The sequence below is a fragment of the Rhea pennata genome, chromosome 8 (genome assembly GCF_028389875.1).
Source record: "Rhea pennata isolate bPtePen1 chromosome 8, bPtePen1.pri, whole genome shotgun sequence".
Lineage (NCBI taxonomy): Eukaryota > Metazoa > Chordata > Aves > Rheiformes > Rheidae > Rhea > Rhea pennata.
The window spans coordinates 37,369,163-37,392,346 of NC_084670.1; the positions used below are offsets into that span (position 1 = coordinate 37,369,163).

The 23,184-nt window shown below is 53.0% G+C and overlaps 1 protein-coding gene across 1 annotated transcript; it reads left to right on the forward strand.

Annotated features, from left to right (window-relative positions):
• Positions 1-4,867: 4,867 nt before the first annotated feature.
• Positions 4,868-9,527, forward strand: LOC134143749 (maestro heat-like repeat-containing protein family member 7). Its single transcript, XM_062582036.1, has 12 exons — positions 4,868-5,218; positions 5,333-5,487; positions 5,643-5,790; positions 5,882-6,060; positions 6,141-6,278; positions 6,380-6,494; positions 6,913-7,053; positions 7,140-7,316; positions 7,404-7,559; positions 7,674-7,775; positions 8,322-8,424; positions 9,364-9,527. Exons 1-12 carry the CDS (start codon positions 4,868-4,870, stop codon positions 9,525-9,527), a joined length of 1,929 nt encoding a protein of 642 aa, XP_062438020.1.
• The last annotated feature ends 13,657 nt before the right edge of the window (positions 9,528-23,184 follow it).

The window sequence follows — 23,184 nt, forward strand, 5'->3', positions numbered from 1 at the left end:
CTGGTCTTTCTGGGACTTAGTCACAAGTGACCTGAAAAGTGCAAACCTTCACGGAGGAGAAGCTCACCTGCGCCACTCTCATGGCCCTTCATTATGCTGTTACCACTCCAAACATAACAGTCCCCTGCAAAGAGCTTTCATCTCCTGGCAAGGCTCTCTCCAGGACACGGGACATATCCACTCTGTCACCCTGGGCACAATCCGTAAAAGGGAACAATTGGTCATGCCTTTCCTTTAGTACCATCAAGACTGAGCTATGAGCCTTTGCCCTGGAGAACCTACACATTGCTCACTACCTTCCCTTGCCTCCTCCACCCAAATACACAGAGAATCTATTGTGCTAACACCAAAGGTAGCCAAGTAACTCTGGGCTCACAAGGTGTGTACAAATGATCAGCACAAGATCAGCCACAGTGCTGGCTCCTTACATGATGCAGCTCGTTTCACTGGGCAGCATCCTGCTGTCTTTAGGCAGAGGAGGTTGCTGCTTTCCACCTCCCTCCCCTCAAGAACCTCCACCTAGGGCGGGGGGGAACAGGGGTTTTGTTTACTAACACAAAGTTAGAGATACAATGTAGAAACATCAGGGAGCCCTGAAGGCCTCCTGAGCCCAAAGTAACCTTGGTTCCTTTCCTTATTTTCCAGGACTGGGAGCCCCTGTGAAGGGAAAAAGGGTGCAGGGGCTTTGAAATGAGGCCCAAGCAAGCAGGCAGCCCCAGCCTGGAGGGCTGCTGAAATGCCAGCTCTCCTGGCTGCACAGGCTCTGTAGCACAAGTCTGAGCTCCACAGCTGGGTTCACACAGCACTGGAGGCTGGGTTCTATGGGAAACCTGGCCCTGGCCATATCTTCAGCCCTCGCAGAGCCAGGAGCACAAAGAGCTCTGAGACTTCCTCAGTTCAAGCTACCAAGGCTTTGGGGCACTGACACAAAGTCGCTCAGCAGATGCAGGCATTTGTTTTAAGGGTCTTTCACTTGTCCTAGAGGGCACCACAGCCTTCTAGGAAAAGGAGGCAGCACAGTAGCATTTGCTAAGAGGGCTGGCTGTAACAACATTTGTGGGATGTGGATTGTGCAGCACAGCAGAGATCACAAGACTCCCCAAGCACTGCTCTGCTCACCGCCTTCCTTGCCTCTTCCACCCAGATACACAGAGAATCTATCGCACTAACACCAAAGGTGGCCAAGGAATTCTATTCCATATGAATAATCCAAGGTGGATTGAGAACTGGCTGAAAGGTAGAGCTCAGAGGGTTGTCATCAGTGGCACAGAGTCTAGCTGGAGCCCTGTGGCTAGTGCCGTTCCCCAGGGCTCAGGACCGGGTCCTATTCTTTTCAACTTGCTCATCAATGACCTGGATGAAGGGACAAGAGTGCCTTCTCAGCAAGTTTACCGATGATACCAAGCTGGGAGGAGTGGTGGATACAGCTGAGGGCTGTGCTGCCATTCAGAGAGACCTGGCCAGGCTGGAGAGTTGAGCGCAGAGAAACCTCCTGAGTTTCAATAAGGGCAAGTGCAGAGTCCTGCGCCTTGGGAGAAATAGCTCCCTAGTTCTTTGAACAATATAGGAATACTATATGAACAATGAATCGAGTCCTACCTGGGTGTCCGACCCATGTGTCCAACCTGTGCCTCCCGCAGCGTCCCATTGGTGACCATTCTGTGTGGGTCCTGGGGCTTCCCATGCAGCTCTTAGCGCACATCCTTTTTCAAAGCTGTCCTGTTTAACGCCTTACGAGCATAGTTCGGCTTGCAAAGCTGAAGTTGTTTTATGCAAATAACTCTGTGAGCCTCTTCAGTATTATGGTCCCCGTCTTTTCAGATACTCGTCTCTTACCTAAGGGAGTCATTTCTGACCTGGCAGTTCAGATGTCCATCTCAGCTGAGCATATTTTGCAATGTGTCACTAGGTTTTTGGAGGCCTGCAGTTTCTGCAATTCTTGCCAGGGTCCCCAGCCAGAATGCTTACTAAACTCCCACTTTCAGCTCATCATCAGATACAAGTAACCTTCCCATCAACAGCCAAGCCATGTGGCTACTGCTGGTCTGTCAGCTGCTAAGGCAGGAGTGACCTCACACACACATGCCTCAGCCATGACCTTGCTGCTAGCCTGTCCGAGGCTGAGGCAGACACAACTTCCCAAGTAAGAACATAAACCCTGTCTGTCATAGAAACTGCAAGGCCAGAAGCAACCACATGTGGGTCTGGTAGGTGATTGTTAGGACCTCTCTAGCTGAGCAGCTGAGAGCTGCTCTGATGAGCCTTTGGCTCATGCCTGAGGTAATTGTTTGCAAGATCACTTCTGCCCAAGGACCTGGTAGGCCACCATGAGGCACAGGGCCAGGATGCTGATAGTGAGGTATTTAGAACTGAGTATCGGGCATACCAGAAACAGTTGCATGGCTCGGATGGTGACTGAGAGATCACTTGCACCTCAGCCTCTAAGAGGCCAGCTGCAAGCAAGTGGCTCAGGGGATGGTTATGGTGTAATTTCTGCCTGAGCACCTGACTGGATGGAAGCCAAGACCATGCTAAGGTCGTTTCCGTAAGGGAAGGTGAAAGATCATTAGCAGGCCCATTGGCTTGGTAGGCGATTAGGAGGTCAGTTGCATCTGGTCAGCTGATGCAGCTCCCAGTCACCAGGAGACTGGTGGCTGGAGACATTTTTATGAGATTTATTGATTCTCAGAAGCCCATAGGGCAGTAAGAGGCACACAGCCATGAAGGTGCTGGTGAGGTCACTTCTGTGTCTGCAGGTGCCGGACCATGAGCAGGCACTTAGGTTGGAAAGTGACGGTGACGTCACTTCTGTGGGTGAAGCTGATAGGCCAGCCCTTCCCTCCTGTCTGGGATGAGTGGTTGTGAGGTCACGTCTGCCTGAGTACCTGATAGGCTGCCGTCAGGCACAGGGCCGGGATGTTGGGTTCTGTGGTCATTCCCTTCCGCGGTGCGCACGACTTACTCCGTACAGAGAGTGAGGAGTGGCATGGACAGCCCTGGGCAGGGAGTGTTCGGGGGCCACTGAGCTCTGCGCAAGACACACAAATATCTTTTTAATGGTGCAGGCATGAGTGTAAAAGAAAGGCTACTGGATCTTTTGAGGGCGATTATTTTTTCTTTAAAGGAAAGTGATTTCCAGAATTGGGGTGGACTGCAGTCACAGGAATACAGACAGCTGGTGCCACTGTAGGTGCCCTGTTCTCCTCTGCCCAGCCTCCATCTGCAGCTCCGAGGGGCTCCCACAGGTCCTCCATGAGAGCTGCCTGGCCCAAGCAGCTACCTCCGATACACTGGGGCCTCCCCAAGTGCCCCTGGGTGCCTGTGCTCAGACACCTGAGCTGTGCCTGGAAAGGTAAAGAATTGTTTTCAACATTTAAAGAAAAGATAGGAGCACCTTCTCCTCAGCTGAAATGGCTGAATAGTTTTAATAAAATGTCAACATTTTCCCATGAAAGCACACTGGAAATTTTCAGGAAAGATATTAATCTCAGGAGAAGAAGTACTGCTCTGCCCCTTGCCTTGCATTACCACTGCTCGGGCTATTATGCTGTCCATGTAATCTCACTGATCTTTCACATATTTGCAGCTGTCCTCATCAAAGTGGTCATGTGTAAAGTTCCCTTTATATCAGACTATCTGGACTATCTGGAAAACTTTCTGTAACTTTCCAGTTTTCCTCCTCCCCTTGCTCATTATCCATCAGATACCGCTCAGCTCTCCAGTTGCTGCTCTGAGCCTCAGGGAGCCTCAAACTTGCCTTGTCTTTTGAGGAGTCTGATTGTCTCCTTAGTCTACTCCGTAGCAGTGCTTCTGTCTATCCATTTCTACCTACCAGTCAAAAACAGTCCAAGGAAGGTAATTTCTTGTGGAAAGTGGCCCTCACTGGAGGCAGCTTGGACTTAACATACAGTAGAGGAGTGCATTTGCCTTTGTATTAAACTGTATCTTATTTTATTTTTGTTTGCAATTAAGAAAAACCCTCCTATGTCTGCAGCCAACTCTCTAAGGAGGGCAGGTGGGAATTGGTGCATAGGAGCCGCAACATTCAGCTACAGATTCGAATGGAATCAGGCTAGGTTTTAACAGGAGTGATGTAAGTCTCCAGTGGCTGATGAGAGAACTGGCAGTGTTGGGAGGTGAGGAGGAAGGTTGTCTGTAACAGGTCACATATTGAAAATACTGCTTTTTCCTCATGTTCAGGTTTTCTTGTGGTAGAGACAGTCTGCCCATTGCCTCTTGTCCTGTCGCATGGCAGCACTGATCCGAGTTCGGCCCCATCCCCTTGACACTCCCCCCCACCCCCCCTCCCTTAAGGTATTTGTGGACATTAATAAGATCCCCTCTCAGCCTTCTCTTGTCCTGGCTAACCCCCCCCCAAAACTGTCTGCCCCCTGCCCACAGCCCCTACCAGCCCGATTTGCCCCATGGCTGCCGCTGCCTCAGCTGCCTCAGGAGCACCAGCCCCTGGCTGACTCTGGGCATGGAGACTCCCCACCAGCTTCCCTATTTCAGACCTACATGGGGAATCCCCGGCTCAGAGGTGGCCCTTCACGGGTCACCCTTGTGTAATTAGCTAATGAGCAGCCCCCCTCACCTCCTAGCCAGCCCCACGGAGGCCTCACTGCAGTGAGCTGCAGCAGAGACCGACCGGGGTGATGTCAGGGCCCTTTGTGACCTCCACTGTCCCCCCCACTGTGACTCCAATGGTCCCTCGTGGTGTCACGTAATGCCCCACAGCATCGCCTCAGTGTGAGGGGAGGGGGACGGCTAGGATCTCCCAGGGAGCTCCCTCAGCCATCCCATGGTCCTGTGAAGGCCCCCCTTTCACCACTGCTCCTTCGTGTCCCGCCTGAGCCCCAGAGCCGGCATGGCAGGGAGACACCCCAGCCGCCCTGCGGCAGTGTGGGGTGAGGATGAGGACCATCCTCCCAGCCACCCCATGGAGGCCTGGGTCAAGGAGGAGGCCAGACCCCCCAGACGCCCGAAAGAGGCTTGGGTTGACGATATGGAGAGATGCCCTGGCGTCTCCATGAGAACTGGGGTCAAGGAGGAGGATGGACCCCCAAGCTGCCCCATGGAGGCCTGTGAGGAGGCTGAGCAGGCAGATGTGGTGCTTCTGGCCATCGAGGGCATGAAGGACAGCAGTGCCTGCAACACCTCAGCGGCAACACACGTGCTTGAGGATATGATGGGATACTGCGCTGCCAAGCCAGAACACGTAAGCCTCCAGCCCACTGGTGATGACCCCCAAGCACGGGGCTCTAGAGCACAATTTGTCAGGCAAAGGGGTTTCCTGTGGCAGCAGGCTGGTGCCAACCCGTGTTTCTTCCAGTTGCAGCTGACTGTGGCACATATCTATGAGCACCTGCCAGGCATCAGTGAGGCCGCAGCCCGGGACATGCTCAAGACCTTCCTTCTCCGCCTGACATGCCACTACCCCAGTGAGGTGGTCACTGGCCTGCTGAGCTGCTCCCCGACCTGTGACAGGTACACTTCCCCTGGTTCCAGCCTGAGTGCAGCTGCCGCAGGGCTGCAGCTCTGCTCCCTCCAGGCCTCAATGGATCCGCCGGGTGGGCCAGCGCTGGCAAGGGTCAGCAGGATGCCACAATGCTGACCTGACCCTTTCTGGCTTGGACTCACAGTGTTGCCGTGGCCATGTGGGAGGTGATGGTCTCCCAGTCTTTGACAGCGGAGAAGGTGCTGCAGGAGCTGCTCTGTGTGCTGCAGGAGCGGCCCTTCTGCAAACCGGGCACCACCATCAAGGACCTCAGCTGCATCCTCCCTCTGACCGTGAGTTGCCCCACAGGCTTGCTGGCTGAGGGAAGCCTCCCCGTGCATGCAGCTGTGGCACTAGTGAGGGCTGCCATTGGTGTCTTTGCAGGCAACCCGGGCACTGAACATCATCCTCCTGCAGCACACGTGCAAGCAGCAGGTGAAGGCACTCTTCCCCTGCCTCTACCTGGCGCTCTTCTTTCAGCTGTCCTTTACCATCGTCCATGCGCAAGAGGACATCCCTGCCTTCAGCCGCGAGGGCAAACTCATGCCTCACAGGCATGTCAGGTACCCTGTCCACCCGGTCTGTCCCCCAGTGCCCATGCTGGAGAAGGGGATGACAGATCAGTGCTCTTCTCCCTGCGCAGGGTGGTGGTGCAAGCCATGCAGGCGTTGTTGTGCTGCAGTGGCTATAGGGAGCAGGTCACTGCCATGCAGCAGCGGGGTGGCTGGGACATGATCAGCCAGCCTGAGACTCACCTCACGGGGGTTACCTTGCTGGCCAGGTAAGCCCCTTCCGGTCCTTACTTCCCGTCCCACCACGGGGTCCCACTGCACTTTGCCCTTCGGTCTTGGCCACCACGGTGCCTCTCCTGCCCATTGCCAGGCAGATGCAGGGCAACCCCCTGGAGGAGCGTGCTGAGGTCTTCCTGAACCTGAGCGTGGCCCTGAGGGGCAAGGACAGGTGCCAGGAGATCCCTTCTATGGCCTTCTTCATCGAGGTAGGCTGTGAGGTGCTGGCATGAGTGGGAAGGGGTGGCTGGTGACAGCAGAACGAGGACTCTGCTGGTGCCTCTGTTAGTCCCCAGCTGTCCCCTGTGTCTCACGCACCCTCTGTGCTGGCGCTCAGCGCTCCATGTGCTCTGAAGAAAGGCCAGAGGGCTGCAGATGGAGCCAGGCTGAGGGGATGGGGACATGGGGATGGCGCTGAGAGCACGGGGATGGGGTGGAGGGGTTGTGCACAAGGGGGCAATGATGAGGGGATCCAGCTGGAGCTGGGGCTGCCCCTGGGGCTGGGGCTGGGGCTAGGGCTGGGGGACAAGTGGGAGATGGCAGTGGGAATGCTGTGCTACGTGCCGGGGTCCTGGTCCTAGCTGTGGCCACTGGTCCCTGTGCCACCCTGGCCCTGTGCCATTGCAGCTGCTGCAGTGCCCTGATCTGTGCGCGGCAGATGACGAGGTGACACTGAACCTCTGCCAGGAGCAGCTGGGCAACGAGCGCCGAGTCATGCGCTGGCTGGCGCTCCGCGGCCTCCTCTTCCTCTCTGAGAGACCCGCCACAGTGAGTGAGCGCTTGCCGCCCGTTCCTCTGTACAGAGCATTTCCACCATCAGTGGTCTGAGGAAAATGCTGCATGTCTCGCTGCAGGCAAGGAAGATGCAGAAGCTGATCCCGGACGTGGTGAAGCAGCTGCAGGACGCTGACGGGGAGACAGATGCCAAAGCGCTGGTGGTGCTGAGTAACGTGCTGCACCACATCACCCCATCGCAAAGCAGCCGGTTAGCTGTGCAGCTGGCCCATGACCTTCTGTCCCTCTTCTCCAGTGTGAGGATGGCAGCAGGGAGCTGGCAGGGAGCCCTTTCCGGTTACTCCCCATCGCTGCTGCTGACGTTGCCGTGTTTGCCCCAACAGGAGGTCAGAGTGGTGCGGGAGCTGGCCATGCGGCTCTTTGGGGAGCTGCTGAGCCGGGCAGCAGGCAGCGAGAGGCAGCAGATGAAGCAGGTGGCACGCCAGGGACTGCTGCCCCTCTTCCTGCATCTGAGTGACCCACACCCCGGGGTAGCACAGGTACAGGGCACTGTGGCAGGCCGTACGGCCACCCGGGGGACACTCGGGGCGGCTGCTGTGGGGTGTCCCTGGCCTGGCCGTGGTGCCATCACCCGTCTCCCCACTCCTCCGAAGGTGGCCCAGGCAGCCCTCGTGGATGCTGCAAAGCTCCTACGCTGGAAGCAGCTCCGGAAGCTGGCCGAGAGAGCACAGATCTGGGGTATTGGCGAGTACCTGGTAAGGAAGCCCCAGCAGCGCCAGGCCTGTCCCGGAGGTGCTGGCCCCTGTCCTGCTGTGGCCAGCACCTCTCGTGGGAGCCAGCCCCTGTCCAAGCAGTGCCAGCAGCTGTCCTGCAGGTGCCAGCCCTTGTCCTGGAGATTGCTTCTCCTGGGACAATTTGCAATCTGACTGCTTGCAAAGCCAGTGCCAATCCCTGTCCCAGCTGTGCCAGCATCTTCCCTGGAGGTGCCGGCCCCTACTGAAGCAGGGCTAGCTCTTTTCCCAGAGGTGCCCACCACTGCCCCAAAGGTGCCAGCATCTCTCCTGGCAGTCCTAGCCCCTGTCCTGGTGGTGCCAGCCACTGGCCCTTCTCTGCCAACATCTTTTCCATCAGTGCCAACAGCTGTCCCGGCCGTGCCAGCCCCTGTCTTGGTTGTGCCCTCACCTGTCCTGGGAGGGGAGATGGACCCAGTGTTGGCAACGCCTGTCCTAGAGAGGGGATAGGTGTCCCACAGAGGGGAGCAGGCTCAGCGGTGCCAGCACCTTTACTGGGGGTCCCTGCAGGTGCGGATTGCCGGGCCGGTAGCCAGCGAGTATGTGAGCTGCAGCTGCCGGTACCTGGAGCATCCCTGGATGCCCCTGCGGGAGCAGGCAGCATACTTCCTCAGTGAGAACCCCCTCCCCCCGGGCACCCGTGACCCTCTCCCCAGCCCCAAGATCCTTCTTCTCAGCCCTCTTCCAAGAGCCTGTGTTCCCCTCCTCAAAGACCGTGACCCTCTCCCCAGCACTCGGTTCCTCTCCCCACGCCTCACCCCTGAATGCCGAGGTCCCTCTCCCCAGCATGTGGGACCCACTTCCCAGTCCCTAGGTCCTTCTCCATAACACCTGGGTGCTTCTCCCCAGCCCTCCTGGCCCTCTCCCAAGAGCCCATGTCCCTCTCCTCAGCATCTGCGACCCTCTCCCCACCACCAGGTCCCTCTCCCAAGCCCCTGGATCCCCCTCCCCAGCCCCACAACCCCCTCCTTAATGCCTGGATCCCTCTCCCCAGCACTTGAGACCCTCTGAACAGTCCTTTGGTCTTTCTCCATAATGCCTGGGCCCATCTGACCAGACCCCAAGTCCCTCTCCACAGCCCCTAGGTCCCTCTCCCCAGCACTAGATCTCTGCCCCAAAGGCCACGTCCCTCTACCCAGCCCCAGATCCTTCTCTCCTGGCCTGGCTCTCACCTTGTGATGGGTTGTGTGTGCTTAGGGCTTGCTGGGCGGCTCCTGGACTGGCACGGGGAGAACCTGGAGGAGATGTGCAGCCGTACGTAGGGCACGCAGGGCTGGCAGGGGTTGGTGAGAGGAGCCTGGGCCTGGAGATGCAGGGAATTTCTGGGGCATTTGAGGGCCAATGCTTTTGGCCAGGCAGAGAGCACCCGTGCCCTGCACAAGGCTCGAGGGCTCTTGCCTACCTTCCTGAAGGGAATTTGGGGAACATTTGGAGTATCACTGAGCACAGGCAGGTTTCCTGGTGCCTGGCTCCCCCTTGGCCCTCCCTCGAGGAAGGGCCTGGGGGCTCTGCTGATACAGGCCATGATCACCACTCTTTCCTCCCACCACAGTACTTCAGCGCTTGGAGAATGACAGCAGCCCCACAGTCCACTTCCTGGCAACGTACACAACCTTTGCCCTCCGAGAGCCCAGGAAAGCATCCCCGTCAGGCTTCACCATCCAAGCCCTGCTTGCTCGCCTGCGGAGAGCCTGGCAGTGGCGGCACCAAGGCTGAAGAACCAGTGTGGGATGAGCTTCCCATAATTCAGCATCCCCGAGTTGCCGGTCCGCCTCCAGTGCAGAGCACATTCAGCAAAGCAGGTAGCTCCAGGCCACGTCTCATCGGACTTCCACAAGCGAGAAGATGCAACTTGCCTGGGAAGCCCTGTTTCTGCATTTGCTCATGCCCATATTAAAACAAGGCTTTTTCTTGTGTACATTTGGAAAGCTGGGGCAGGTGGGACTGGTGGGGGCTGCAGGTAAGTGTGGGAGGAGGAGTGTGGATGCCATGGAGAGGAGGTGGATGCAGCTGGAGAGCAGGAGGTGATGGAGGGCATGGGAGCGAGTGTGCCTTGTCGGGCCCTGTGGCGAATTCAAGGGTAAAGGAAGCAAGCTGATGCACTCACAGCCACCTCTGGGGCATCTTGAAGGTGTATGTGATCTGCCCTGCAGCCCCATTAGGACTCATCCATGTACCTTTCAGTGCACCTCAGGGCCTTCTGTGGGCCCTTGAGTGCACCCCAGGGCTCTCTGTGCGCCTTTCTGCATGCCCTATGCCCCTCCATGCAGCTTTTGGAAAACCCCAGTAGCCTCCATGTGCCTTTCTGTACACCCCTGGCCCTTCCATGCACACTTCTGTGCAGCTCAGGCCCCTCTGAGTAGCTCTTTGGTGCTCCTCCGTATCCTGAGGACGGATGTACGAACCCTCACAGAGCCTCCACAAGCCCTGCTCCCCCTGTACAGCTGCCCCTGAGCCACAGGCTCTGCAATCCTGAATGAGTCCCATGTCACCTCCAGCATCTCCCCAGACACCCATGTGCTGCATGCGGCTCTGGATGTCTCCCGCAGCACGACATCAGCCTGATTTTGCCACTCCTCTGGGCTGTGGGTGTCCCCCACAGCTCTTCTGGGATGAGGGTCTTGACAAGGTCAGTGCTTCCACAATGCCTCTTCTGGTGTCCCCCACAAGCTGCTCTGTGCCTCCTCCTCTTCTGTTCCCCCAGGGCTCTTCCTTGCATGCCCAGAACCATGTGCAGCATCAGCATCCAGATGTATGCAGCACCCCTTGGGTATGGACCTCCTCCTCCTCCTCAGCAGGCCCTGCTGAGGGCCTGAACATGCCCTTTAGACCCTAAATGCCTCCAAACTTTGCTCCAGCACCCTCACCAACTCCACAGCCTCCCTGAAGCCTATCCCAGAGCCTTAAACACCCCCAAAGCTGCCCCCAAACCCTGCCCCAACAGCAGCAAGCTAGCCCTTCAGTATGCTTTATTCTCAATAGACAGATATCACTGGAATGAAATAGGGCAAAGGGCAGGGACCAGCCCTGCAGCTCCACCCCCTGCTTGTCTCTGACAATGGCATGGCTGGATGCCAACATACGTCTGGTTGACCTCACACTGCTCTAGGATCCTTCTTGCTGCCCAAGCAGGGACGGGAGGTGAGAAGAGGGAAGAGAGGCCTGGGAGCGCTGCAGGATGAGCAAGCAGACTGGACTGATCAGGAAGGGTCTTTACAGGTGGAGGAGCTGGAGGAAAACCCTCCTCGTGCATGACCTGGGTCAGATGTAGCCTTAAGAGACTCTTCACAGAAATGTGCCACCAGAAGGTGCCCCGTTCGCCTGACATCAAGGCCAGAGATGTTGCCAGGGAGGCAGCCAGCGACACGGAGAGCACACCTCTCGACCCAGAAAAGCCCGGAGGAGCCGAGCCAGTGGCATCTCCTTTGGCCAATGGCTTTCAGGATGCAGGGGACAGCATGTCCCTTGCCTCATCAGCAAGCACAGGAACAAAGCCAGAGGCCTCCCCTGCAGCCAGAGGTCCTCAGGATACAGGGGGAAATGTGACTCCCTCTCCAACAGTTCCTGCAGAAGCTCTGCCAGAGGCCTCTCCCTTGACCAGAGGCACTTGGGATAAGAGCTACAGCCTGCCTTGAAGCACCATTGCTCACGGAAGCTGCCCATGGAAGTAAAACTAGCAGCTTGTCCCTTGGCTGGAGGCCATCCTCATCAGGTCAGCAAGGAGCACATCACCAGCACCCACCATCAAAGGGAGCTGCTGTGCGAGCTGTGCCTGTGGTGTGCAGCATGAGTGCAGAGAGCTGCCCCACTGCGTGGGACCCTCCTGCCCACGGTCTCCCCCCGCCGGTTACCCTCTCCTATATCTCCCGTGGGGGAGATGCCTGGTCTTCTCCGTTTCCAAGTGCCAAAGGCACAGGGCTGACGTCTCCTCCGCCTGCTGTACCGCCTTCAGCCCTGGGGCATGGAGGCCGAGCAAGGAGGGAAGGGGTGGCCCCAGCACCAGCCCCCTCCCACACCCAGTGGGCAACCGATGTACCCTTTCTGCCATGTACCCGGCTGCCTCCATTCCTCCCTGCCTCTTGTGGCCCCAAGCCCAGCCCTGCTGCTACAGCCCCACAGCAAGCCTTGTCCCATTGCTCTGCCAGCTGCAGGTCCCATCCCTTGGGGCTCGCAGCCATTGGCAGCATACCCCCACCCCAAACCCTTTCCCCTCATACATCCCGGGGCACCAAGATCCTGAGCATCACCAGCTGATGGCACACGGCTGTATATTCTTGCTCTCCCCAGGCAGGTTGCCTCTGAGCCCAAAGATGAGGAGAAGTCATCCTCTTCCTTCAGGCACACACCAGAGGCTGAACCAGGAATGTATGCAAAGTGAGAGCTCTTCTGGGACTGACGGCCTTGTCCTGGCACAGCAAGCAGCACTGAAACGCGCAGCAGTAAGCGCTCTGGAGTTGGCTCTGCCGAGGCCACAACCCCTTGGGAAAGCCCTTGGTGGCAGGGTACAGGCAGCTGCTTGCCCTGTGCAGCCTCTTGCCCACTACTCTCCTTCCCCCACTGGCATCACCTCCCTCAGGGACACCTCAGCCCCCAGGCAATGGCCCTCGGTGCTCAGGACTCTGAGCTTTGGGCTCTGCACAGAGCTTTCTGCTGCTGTTGTGTCACAGGGCAGCGAGAGGAACAGCATGGATGCAAGTGCCACACAGGTCGCCTGAGACTGGGGCTGGTGCACAGCAAAGAGGGAGAGCGATGGAGGCTGTGTCCTGGGTGCGAAAGAAATGCATCGTGTCCCACAGTACCCATGTGCCCACACAAACTCTAGTCAGCAACAGCCATTTTCTGCTTCAGATAAAACCCTCGGAAGCCTTTTCTCCTCATGCTACTTGGTGTCAGGCAGATCTCAAGAGACAGGCTAGTGCAGGCAGTGCCAACGAAGCCAGTGGGGCCTGGCAAGAAAGCCACTCAACCAGCCACAGAGGGGGCCACTCTGTAGGGCATTTTCCCTGCTGCTACTTGTGTCATTGGCCTCACCTCACACATCCTGTGCTCCAGCTCTCAAGCAGCTCAGGGGCTTCCCCTGGGCTCACACCGGTGTGCCCCATCAGTCTGAAGCTTGGGACTCTAAACTGGACTCCATGTCCAGAGGTAGTCTCTCCTGTGCCTTTGTATCTTATTCGAGTCTCCAAATCCCACAGGACACTCAAATGCCCAACTACCTGAAATATAGCAGTAGTTCATATGCTGAGACTTCCGATCCTCCAAAAAATGAGGAAGAAATGTTCTTAACAGTGGAGTACCCAGGTTCTGCTAACAGTTTGAAACAACCAAACAAGAAAGGCATTTCTGCCCGTTGCCAAGTGGCTAGAGCCAGATGTACCTGGACTTGCTCCAGGGCGAGAGCTCCACAAAACTTCTTTTTTGTTCTATCTCAGATAGCGTGGCCAGGATTATGATTTTTTAATGATAGAACATGTGTTTGCAAATCTAACTTGTTCATTAAAGCATTAGAACAAATGCTCAACACACCAAAGGAGGGGGAAAAAAACACCCTACGAAAATGACTCTTTCCATTGGCTTCAGTGGCTCTGGGGTGAATCTTGAGTTTGGTTTGAAAGAGAAAAGAGTAAGGCCAGATGACCTGCGAGTGACTATAATCTGCTTGATGCCTTCTGTGCTTTCCAGGGATATTTTTTCTGATTGCTCCTCAGCCTACAATGCACTCTATTTTTCCGTTGTGTAATAGACCAGACGTGTGGAGAAAGAACTGTATCAAGGGACACATCATGCAAATAATCTGGGCAACCTGGGGAGCCCACTGAAAGAGAAGATGTGCACAACAGCTCACAGCAAAAGCCTGGAAAAACCAATTGCTGTGGGACTGGATACAGCCTCCGATTGCTCATGACACAGGCTCGTGACACACCTCACAGAGTCAAATAAACTTCTCGGGGAAATGGGAAGAAGAAAGTAGAAAGGGATCAAAAGGGAGAACGAGGGCCAGGAGTCCCATCACTCTCCAAATAGGGGTGGATTTTCCCTCCTCCCTGGCAAGGCTGTTTCTTCCATGATGAACAGCAGCTGGGGGCAGGGGGGTCTATTCCTGACACCCTTCATGGGATGGAGGGCAGCAGGATTGGCGAGACCCTTTCCAGCCAAGGGGGAGTTGCTGGGCACTCCAACCAAGACTTCAATCTGCGACCTTAAAAGTCCTGGCTGGCTGAAGACTACAAGATGCCGCTAATGTTTGGCTCTCCCTTTTTTAGCCAGAGAGTCTCTTTGCTCTCTCAGAGCACTCAAACTGAGATGCCTTTCCACTGGGAATCGATACCTGCTCAGCCCAAGGTTTCAGCCCTATGGGACTCAGCCCCAGGCTGAAAAGCTGCACACGGGGCTCTGTGACTCCCCTGAGCACAAGGGACCGGAGTCACATCACGGCAACCATAGAAATGGCCCCAGAAGCCGATCCTGCGACATCTGACCTGAATTTCCCTGTCCATCTTAAATGTTCTTTCTAGCTCCTTAGCCCTGGGGAGAAGTCTCAGATCCTGGACCAGTGGGGAAGGCACCAGTACCTGTCAGTCCTATTGCTACACTCAGATTTTCATTCTGTTGAACTAAACCAAGTCCCCAAGTGACCAGCCCTGTGCTATAACTGCCCAGGTGTCCACACTTTTCTCCAGTGCAGAAAAATGGACTGCAGGTAGGAGGCAGCAAGCTCAGGGCAGGCCTTGATATGTCTCTGCTCACCAGCACCTGCCCTGGGGTCAGGGAGGAAAAGAGATGCTGGGGCCAGGGATCGCTGGCTACGTGTCTTTCTCTGCAGTTGTCTCCTTTTCAGTTCCAGGCTCTGGACACATGGAGTGGCAGAGCTATGGGAACAGTGGCCACATACCCCCTGAAGCCAGCTGGATGGGCACAGATGGGACCCGGCCCTTCCTGGCACATGGAAAGCCCAGAGGACAGCACCAACTATCATTTATGTTCCATACATCCAAGGATGGTGGAAGGAGGCTGTTGGAGACTCCCTGGAAGCTCCATTTACAACTTTCTTACAGACAGCTCCTTTCCATCGTTTCAGAGGAGGCTTTTGGCCAGAACACAGAAAAAACGTGAAAGACAGAACTAGCCTGCAGTGCCATCTTGAGCGTGAGTGATTTCTTCATTTTCTTCATCAGTTCTTTAAGTTTCTGTCTTGTTCTTTCCTCCTGGGGAGTTCCTATGCAGCTCATGATAAGAAACAGGAAGGAGCAGTCATAAAAACGCTGAGAATCTGACACACACACGCTTCGTGCATACACAGTAACTTCATGAAGGCTCTCCATATGCACAGAAGATTAGCATACAGTTGTCGTATTAGGCAGAAAGCAAGTAAGGATCACTGGAATGCTGCTACATAGTTGTCCTTGTTTTCAAAAGAGATACATTCTGGTTTTGGCCTGGATGCACGGATATAATGTACACAAGCAGAAGGCCTGTCCTTTGAAACTTAGTTCACGGCCTACCTTGTCTCTCTCTGTTAACATGTTGATCCATGGCCCAGGACACGTCCAAAAAAAGGACGCAAGACATCCAGAGAGAACACTGACGTGTACGAATCTATCTTTGCTCTTTATCCTAAAGCTCACCAAATCACATAATGGTTGAGAATGGAAGGGATCTCTGGAGATCATCTAGTCCCACCTCCTTGCTCAAGCAGCGTCACCTAGAGCACGTGTTGCCCAGGAACCTGTCCGCATGGCTTTGAATATCTGCAAGGGGACTCCACAACCTCTCTGGAAAACCTGTTCCAGTGCTCAGTCACCTACATAGGAAAGAAGTTTCTCCTCATGTTCAGATGGAATTTCTGTGCTGCCGTTTGTGCCCGTTGCCTCTTATCATACCCCTGGGCACCACTAAAGAGAGCCTGGCCCCATCCGCTCTACCACCTCCCTTCAGCTACTTGCACACATTGATTAAGATCCCCCACCAGCCTTCTCTTCTCCAGGATGAAGAGTCCCAGCTTGCTCAGCCTTGCCTCACATCAGACATGCTCCAGTCCCTTCAGCACCTCAGAAGGACCTCTGCTGCACTTGCTCCAGTACCTCCCTGTCTCTCTTGTACTGGGCAGCCCACAACTGCCCATGCTACTCCAGATGTGGCCGCAAACAACAGGGCTGTGGTACCTGCAGGCAGCACCCGGCAGGACAGAACAGCAACTCCATTCTGGCACGCAGGATTAACCACAAGGATTTCTCCTCTAAACCAGGCTTCAGGAAATGTGGACGTTGCTGCGAATTCTTATCCACATACACAACTGAGTGCACCAGCTAACTACACAGTAGTGATCCACAGCTAGAATCGTGAAGAAAGGAACAGTTTCCCATTCCCAGCAGATAGGGAAGTATTCCATTCCTCCTGGCACTTGAGGCATATCACATGAAATACTGCGGGTAATTCTGAATTCTCATTAAAAAAAAAAAAAAAAAAAAAAAAAAGAAGAGAGAGAGATAAAGAAAGAAAAAAAAAGAAAGAAAGGAACTGAGATTCCAACAAAAAGCTACAAAGGCAGCCTATGAAGATGCTCCTGAAATGAAGTGGCAGTCATTCAAAAGCGCACTAGGAGAATTCAATGTGACATAGCCAAACGAAGACAGAGAATGTAGGATTGTTACGTACAATCAAAGCTGCTCTAGGGACAGAAAGCCAGTTACGCTCAGAGGCAATGCTGCCACAAGGACAAACACCCATAAAGACACCATCAGGAAATGCCACTTGGATTTGAAAAGGAAATTCTGCATGTGGCTCTCAGTCAAGGAAATCTCTCACAAGGGAGCTTCAGTCAATTTATAAAATCAGTTCTTGGACGCTTCTGCCTATTACAGGTGATTGGACTACAGGACCCACGAGACTCTTTGCAAGGGCATGAGAGGTCAAGGAAATACAGGCAAATAGGAACCCACACCTGAGTCACACGGACAGGCACAGGAAGCTCAGCAGTGCCCGTTTAGCCTGTAGCCTAACCCCACTGCCTGAGCACACATCATTCTTTTGTGCAAAAGGAACAACAAGATTTAGTATCTGAGGAGCAAATCACAAGAGATTAAAAGCTGGTTGTACCCAGGCGATGGAAGGCACCAGGCAATCTTCTTGCCTATTTCAACCCTAGCCATCATTTCAATAAGATTCAGAGTGGAGAAACAAGTCCCAAAGCACCTGATTCTTAACCATGTCCATTTACAAAAAACACAAGAAGTCAATTCAGAGAATGCAGCACAAGATGCCTATACCAACTTCTCACTGCTATGTCACATTTTCTCAGGAAGATGTATCCTCTAATCAGGGAGGACCTATCTAGTGCAGTCATACTTATCAGTATGTAGAGTATTAGAATGAGACAGGAAAAATAAAGAGTTCTCTCAGATTGCCACACTCGTTGGGAGAAGCTATTTCCGTGAAATTAGCACTATTATTTGGCTGTGTGAAATATATTACACACACAAAAAGAGGAAGATAAATACTTACTTTCTCTGCATCACTGAACACCTCAAGATCTTTCATCATCTTTACATCATGTTCTGGTTTGCGCTGTGTCCTCTTGATCAATATTTAAGAACAGATGTTGGAGAATTTGCAATCACACACTGCACTCGGGTTTATTTTTCACTCCTGCTGAATGCAGTGAAAAATCCACTGCTGCAGGAAAAAAAGAGAAATTCTAAAGACCACAGTCAGATATTAGAAAGAAATTATGGTAGATTTTAACAGTACTTCACTTGCACCGCATGACAGCAGTAAATCAGTTACAGCTAACAGCCTTCCCCAGGTCCCTCCTCCTTCTGCAGAACCAATACAAAGCGGCACATGGGAGAGTAAAGACAAGCAAGGGTGAAAAAAGCTTTGAAACACTTCTCTCCTGGCAAAACTGGGGCAGGCAGATGCCTGAGAGAAAGACAACCGCAGCTTTTGTGCCCAGACTGCTGTGCATGGCTACTTCTACAACGTTTCCTAGAAACACCTGTCACCCACGCCAAGCAATTTGGACTTAAGTATGACTAACTCTGGGAAGAAGCACCACACAAAAGGTACAGCTGCTTTCAGAAATGCCGTGCCCTTCAAGGTGGAAAATCAGAGCCCAAACAAAGATATTTCCAAGAGCTGTGGGGGGGTGGGGGGTGTTAGCAAAGACCTTGGAAAAGAAAGCTCATACACAGTCAAGGGGGACTTTTCCATACACACTGCATGAGAACGCACTGCAGCAAATGTTACCTCATCCTTCAATTAGCAAAGGTTCCTTCGTGTATGGATGTCCTTGTGGGTAGAAGTGAGGCTAAAAGCACTGCTCATGATCTCCTCTGGCTTGCCTTCCTCCAGTGCAGCAGTGACCCCTCTCACCACGGACTAAAAAGACACAGCGAGAGCGGAAAGGGCTCACAAGGGAAACTACCAAGCACAAGAACCTGGACGCACCAGTCAGCTGAAACAAGGCCCATTAAAAAGGCTGTCCAGTCAGAGCCTGGAAACTGTCAGAGTGTTTCAGAGCAAAACATCACAGGCTTCCTCAGCTTGCCACTCAGGTAGCAACAGCAGCCTGGTTCTTTGTTTCACACTCCTAACTTGGAGGGGCATGGTTGTTTCAGGCTGTTCTCATTTCAGCAGTGAACAGGGGAAAGAGAGGAAGCTGACAGAAACCAGGAGGACTGGCAAGCACAAGAGAGCAGCTCAGGAATGAACACAAGCTCAGCAAGCACCTCTTGTGCCACAGGATGCTGCAGCCCTCACAACACTGAGGATTTTTCAGTCAACCACAGCAGCCATTCCTCACACCAAGGCACTGAAGATAGGAACCTGGAAGAACTTGAGGCTGGTGAGCTAAAGCCTCAAGCTGACAACACAAGTGGAAACAGATGACAACACTGCAGGCACGCAGTTGCAACAACATGGTGCATGGTGTGCGTTTGACCAGGTGCCAACAGTCATGTTGCAACCAAGCATTCTTAAGGCAGGCAAACAGCCCATGGGCCTGTTGCGAGAAAACACCTGGATTTGCAATAGCATCTCCTTCTTGGCTGAGGCTGGCTTCACCAAATAACAACAAAAAAAAGGGGGGGGGTTCCTTTTCTTCAGGGTGAAGGGTGACTCTGCAAGCTTCAGTAAACCCTTGAATTCCTAGCCTTTACCAAGCCGAGTGCTAGTAAGCAAGGAAAGACTGTTTGAGTAGCACACAGTGCAAAAAGTCTTCCTCACACACAGAAGTGCAAGAGGGATATTTTGGACACACAACCAATTCCTCCCTTTCCAAGCTTCCAAGGCCCTTTATAGGGATGACCGCTTTCAAACTGGGCCTCCAGGTACTACTGCTTCCACAGTTAGAGAGCGGCCAGAGAGACACAAAGTTGGATGGGTTTCAACAAGCATGAAGAAGCTCTGCAAAGCCTCCCCATATTGCTATTAAGCTGAGATTGAGATCCCTACTTCTCACTTCTACGGGTAAGTTGCTATTCCGGATGTCATCCTCAGAGATGAAAGTCAACGAGATGTACCCCGTACCTCACAACAAATGTATGCAAAGACAAAATACATGCCACAGTCTTGTACTGTCAGTCAACTAAGCCCATGCACTGTGGGCTTTGGAGGGTTATCCGACATGGAAGATGGAAATAGCACAGTGCAGACTGCCCAGAATGGCACAGAAACAAAATAAGGAGCAGCAGGCAACCCCTGGGAAAGTGCCCTTTGTTGAAGAGTGCTCCCCCTTCCCCCAGGAAAAAACTACTGGCAGCACAGCATTCTTTACTCAACAACACACAAGGAAGAGTGCAAACAGTTATGGCAGAATATACTCAATCACCATCCTCTAAAAAAGAAGTGATAAGCAACACAAGCTTACCTCTGCACCGACTTGCTTCACTCGTTTGCCCTAGTCATGAGTATTTTCTGCTGGTCTGTAACGCCTGGGAGAAGCGGAGAAAGACAGAAATGAGCTGTTTCAGTGTCGTTCACATTCTGTTCCGATGAGTCCATCCTTGGGTTACAGAAGGGCTTTTTGCTGTGCTCAGTCTGGCTAAAACCTCCCTTGCACGCATGAACAAGGGAAAACATCACAGCAGCTTCCAGCACTACTCTTTTGGAGCAGCAAGTGTGGGAGGGAAAGAAGAGCTCTGGTCCTTTCCCACTCTCTACCCTCAACGCATTGCCAGGAGCCCTTCTTTTTCTCTGGGCCAGTTTCACTAGCTGGAAAAGGGGGAAACCACCTGCACCTCCTCTGTAAAGTGCCTGGGGATCTACTGGGGAGGATGACTGCAAAGCTGCGTGTTATCCTGCAAGGGAAAACAGGAACACTTCCAACCACACTGGCATCCAAGCACAGTTAGATTGCTCAAACTAAAGACCAGCACGCTGAGTTACAAATGGACGTCCTCAAGATGCTCACTTGCATTTTAGAGGCCAGTCAGCAGGGTGACTCTCTCCATTTGGAAAGGACTATCATTAAAACCACGCAGACTCTTAATACCAAGCAAATACACAGACATTGGGGATGACCCTGTACATGCCCCTACTCCCCCCAAAACGAGTACTTTCACCATTACCAGAGGTATGACTGTTCACTCCACATCAGCCTTTGGGCCTAACACATGCCTCACGCTGCGGCCTGAGGTAGGCTGGAGCAGCGCCATTAGGCTACAGTAAGAGCAAACACGTACACCACATCCTCAGGGACAAAAAAAAGGAGGTCTGCTATCCTTGGGGGGTTTTCAGCAACTGCTTGTTTACATCTGAGAAGTCTGAAACTCTTAGGAATTAAGTAAATTCTTTCCCCGTAACCAAAACGACCAGTAGGGACAGCAGGGACCAAACTTCCCAGCTGGAAGGTACAAGTACACCAGGTCCCCTAAAACAGCCTTTGAAGCAGAGCCAGTAGCAGCCAGCAAACTAGCAAATTAAATAACTAGAGAATTAATACTTTAGGCTAGTCTACAGGGAAAGGATTAACCCCTCCCTGGCTTTTTTGATTTTTTTTTTACACCCACAGAGCTCCTAGAAATAGCCTTGGTTTTACAAAGAACCTCTGCCGTCATAAAACAACACACAAACAAACCAAAAACAAAAAGACATACACACACACACACCAAACTGTTACAAAGAGATTATTCAAGAGTCTATTCTAAACTGTACATTGATTGAAGTAAAGAGCTCCTGAGGGTGCACAAAGAGTTTATCATCTAGCACAACAGCCAGACACTGCAGAGGTCACCTCTATGACAACAGAGTCCCGTCTACACCTAAAAAAACTCACTAGCACACTCAGGCCTCTCTTGCACTTTTAACATGCATTTTCCCTTTCATAAAATCCTGATAAAGCCACTTCAGCCAATAAACAGCCAGGTGGGCTACTTTTCTCCCATTTGTCCCCTCCTCCCGCCTTTCCAGATGGAGCTTGTTTTATTCTGTACCATTTATTTAGCAGCAGAAGCTAAATTAGCACAAATGCTCTGGCTGGTTTAGACTTCTTCGACCAAGACATTTGAACACTTTCAGGTGAAATGCTCTTGCTGCTGCTCATGTGTAGAGGCACACAACCAGAAGACAATGTTGTCCAAGTCACTCTACTGATTTTGGATCCCTCCTGCTGGCACTAGAAATAGAGTATCCTGTTGTACTCACTCAGCGCAGACAGTATCATGCCTAGGGCTAGCTAGGAGGGACACCTCCGCAGGCCCCTGGCCACACAGACAGTCACAAAGGCAAAAGAATGGATGAAAAAAAACCCACACAATTGCAGTAACAATGGTTTCAGAGAAGAGCCAGAGTTTTCCAAGGTAACACGACACCTACAAGCAATAAGGCGCATCAACAACCTGAATAGTGTATAACTCCCGATTTTTACTTCTCTCCCCGAGTCCGGCCAGAGTCCTCCACACACGCTTCAATGCTGAGGAGAAAACAGGCAGAACAGGGTTTGGCAGGCACAGGGAAGTCTCCCAGGGACCCAGGGCCCCACCCAGGGCCTACACTCCCAACATTAGACTTCCAGTCCCAAAGTTTCCCCCTCCAAGCACCTCACGGATCAGCTCCCACACAAACACAGGAAGGTCCCCCCAGCAGCAGCTCCTGCCGCTACCGCAGCATCTCAGCAACACTCCACACCTCACCCAGGCAACAGACTGCTCACACACAGCTACTTCTACCTCCACAGCAACTTCAGCTTCTTTCTCACATGCCTCCCAGTAACACCCCCTTTGAGCACCCAAGCTTCCTGGTGTTACTAACAGCAACAGACTACCCTAGCCTAGATGTAAAACTTGCTCCCTTCCTCAAGGAGAGCAACACACTAAAGGTTACTAAGCCAGCTCAGATCAGAAGGAAACATGTAAAGCACTACCTTCTGAAGCTCCAGAAAAAGAAAAGCAACTAACACGCCCACTTATGTAATGTCTTGCTAAAGCAGGGCTCAGCAACTAGGTCTTGCAAGAAGTCTCAGCTGCACATTTCCTCACCTGGCAGTGAGGAAGGCAATACTCAGGTGAAGTATTTGGTCAGCAGATTCAAAGATGGAGGCTTGCAAGTAGTTCTACTTCAGGAACACAGACTGAAAGCCATTTCCAAGTTTTCTTCTGCTTGCTTTCCAAAAGACTAGGCAACACTGCATGGGTTCTCCAAAACTTCTTCAACAACAGCACTTCTTTCCAACACTTTTGCTCCCAAACCCAGCTGGTACCATCACTGCAGGACCACCTCCCTTCTGTGTCAGGTGTACAAAAGCTTCCTACAACACAGCTGAGATCCCTACCTGCACCTTTCACATACTTGCTGTCAATAGACTACTCAAGTCAAGCAGAAATCATTGGGGGCTAGGTACTAAACATAAATCTATGCCTCTAAAAATACATTCTCATTCAGCAGGGTCTGCTATTTCAGAAAGTCAAACTCAGGCTGGCAAAACATGGCTTAGCATTGTCCTGTGAAGGACTGAACCAGAAGTGACCTCACAACCACAAACAGCAGCCATGGGCCTAGCACATTGCTATAAAATACTGCTGCACAAGTGACCTCACAACCACAAACAACAGACACATGCCAGGCACAACAGACACAAGCCAGCGGCTTATCAGGCGCTGAGGCAGAAGCCACCTCATAACCAGGAACCCCAGCCAAGGGCCTACCACTGGCCTACGAGGGCCTCAGGCAGAAGGGACCTCACAAACGCAAACAACACCTGTATGCCTGGCATTGCCCTTTCACAGACTGAGGCAGAACTGACCTCAGAACCACAAACATCATCCACGGGCCTAGCACTTTCCTGTAAGTCACTGCTGCACAAGTCACAAAACTCCCGTTAACATCAGTCACATGACCAGCACTGTCCTATACAGCTCTGGTGCACCGGTGACCTCAC

Coding starts and splice junctions, on each gene's coding strand:
- LOC134143749 (XM_062582036.1), top strand. CDS start 4,868: ATGGCAGGGAGACACCCCAGCCGCCCTGCGGCAGTGTGGGGTGAGGAT. Junction 7,054..7,139: donor TCTCTGAGAGACCCGCCACA/GTGAGTGAGCGC, acceptor GTCTCGCTGCAG/GCAAGGAAGATGCAGAAGCT. Junction 8,425..9,363: donor GCAGGCAGCATACTTCCTCA/GTGAGAACCCCC, acceptor CTCCCACCACAG/TACTTCAGCGCTTGGAGAAT.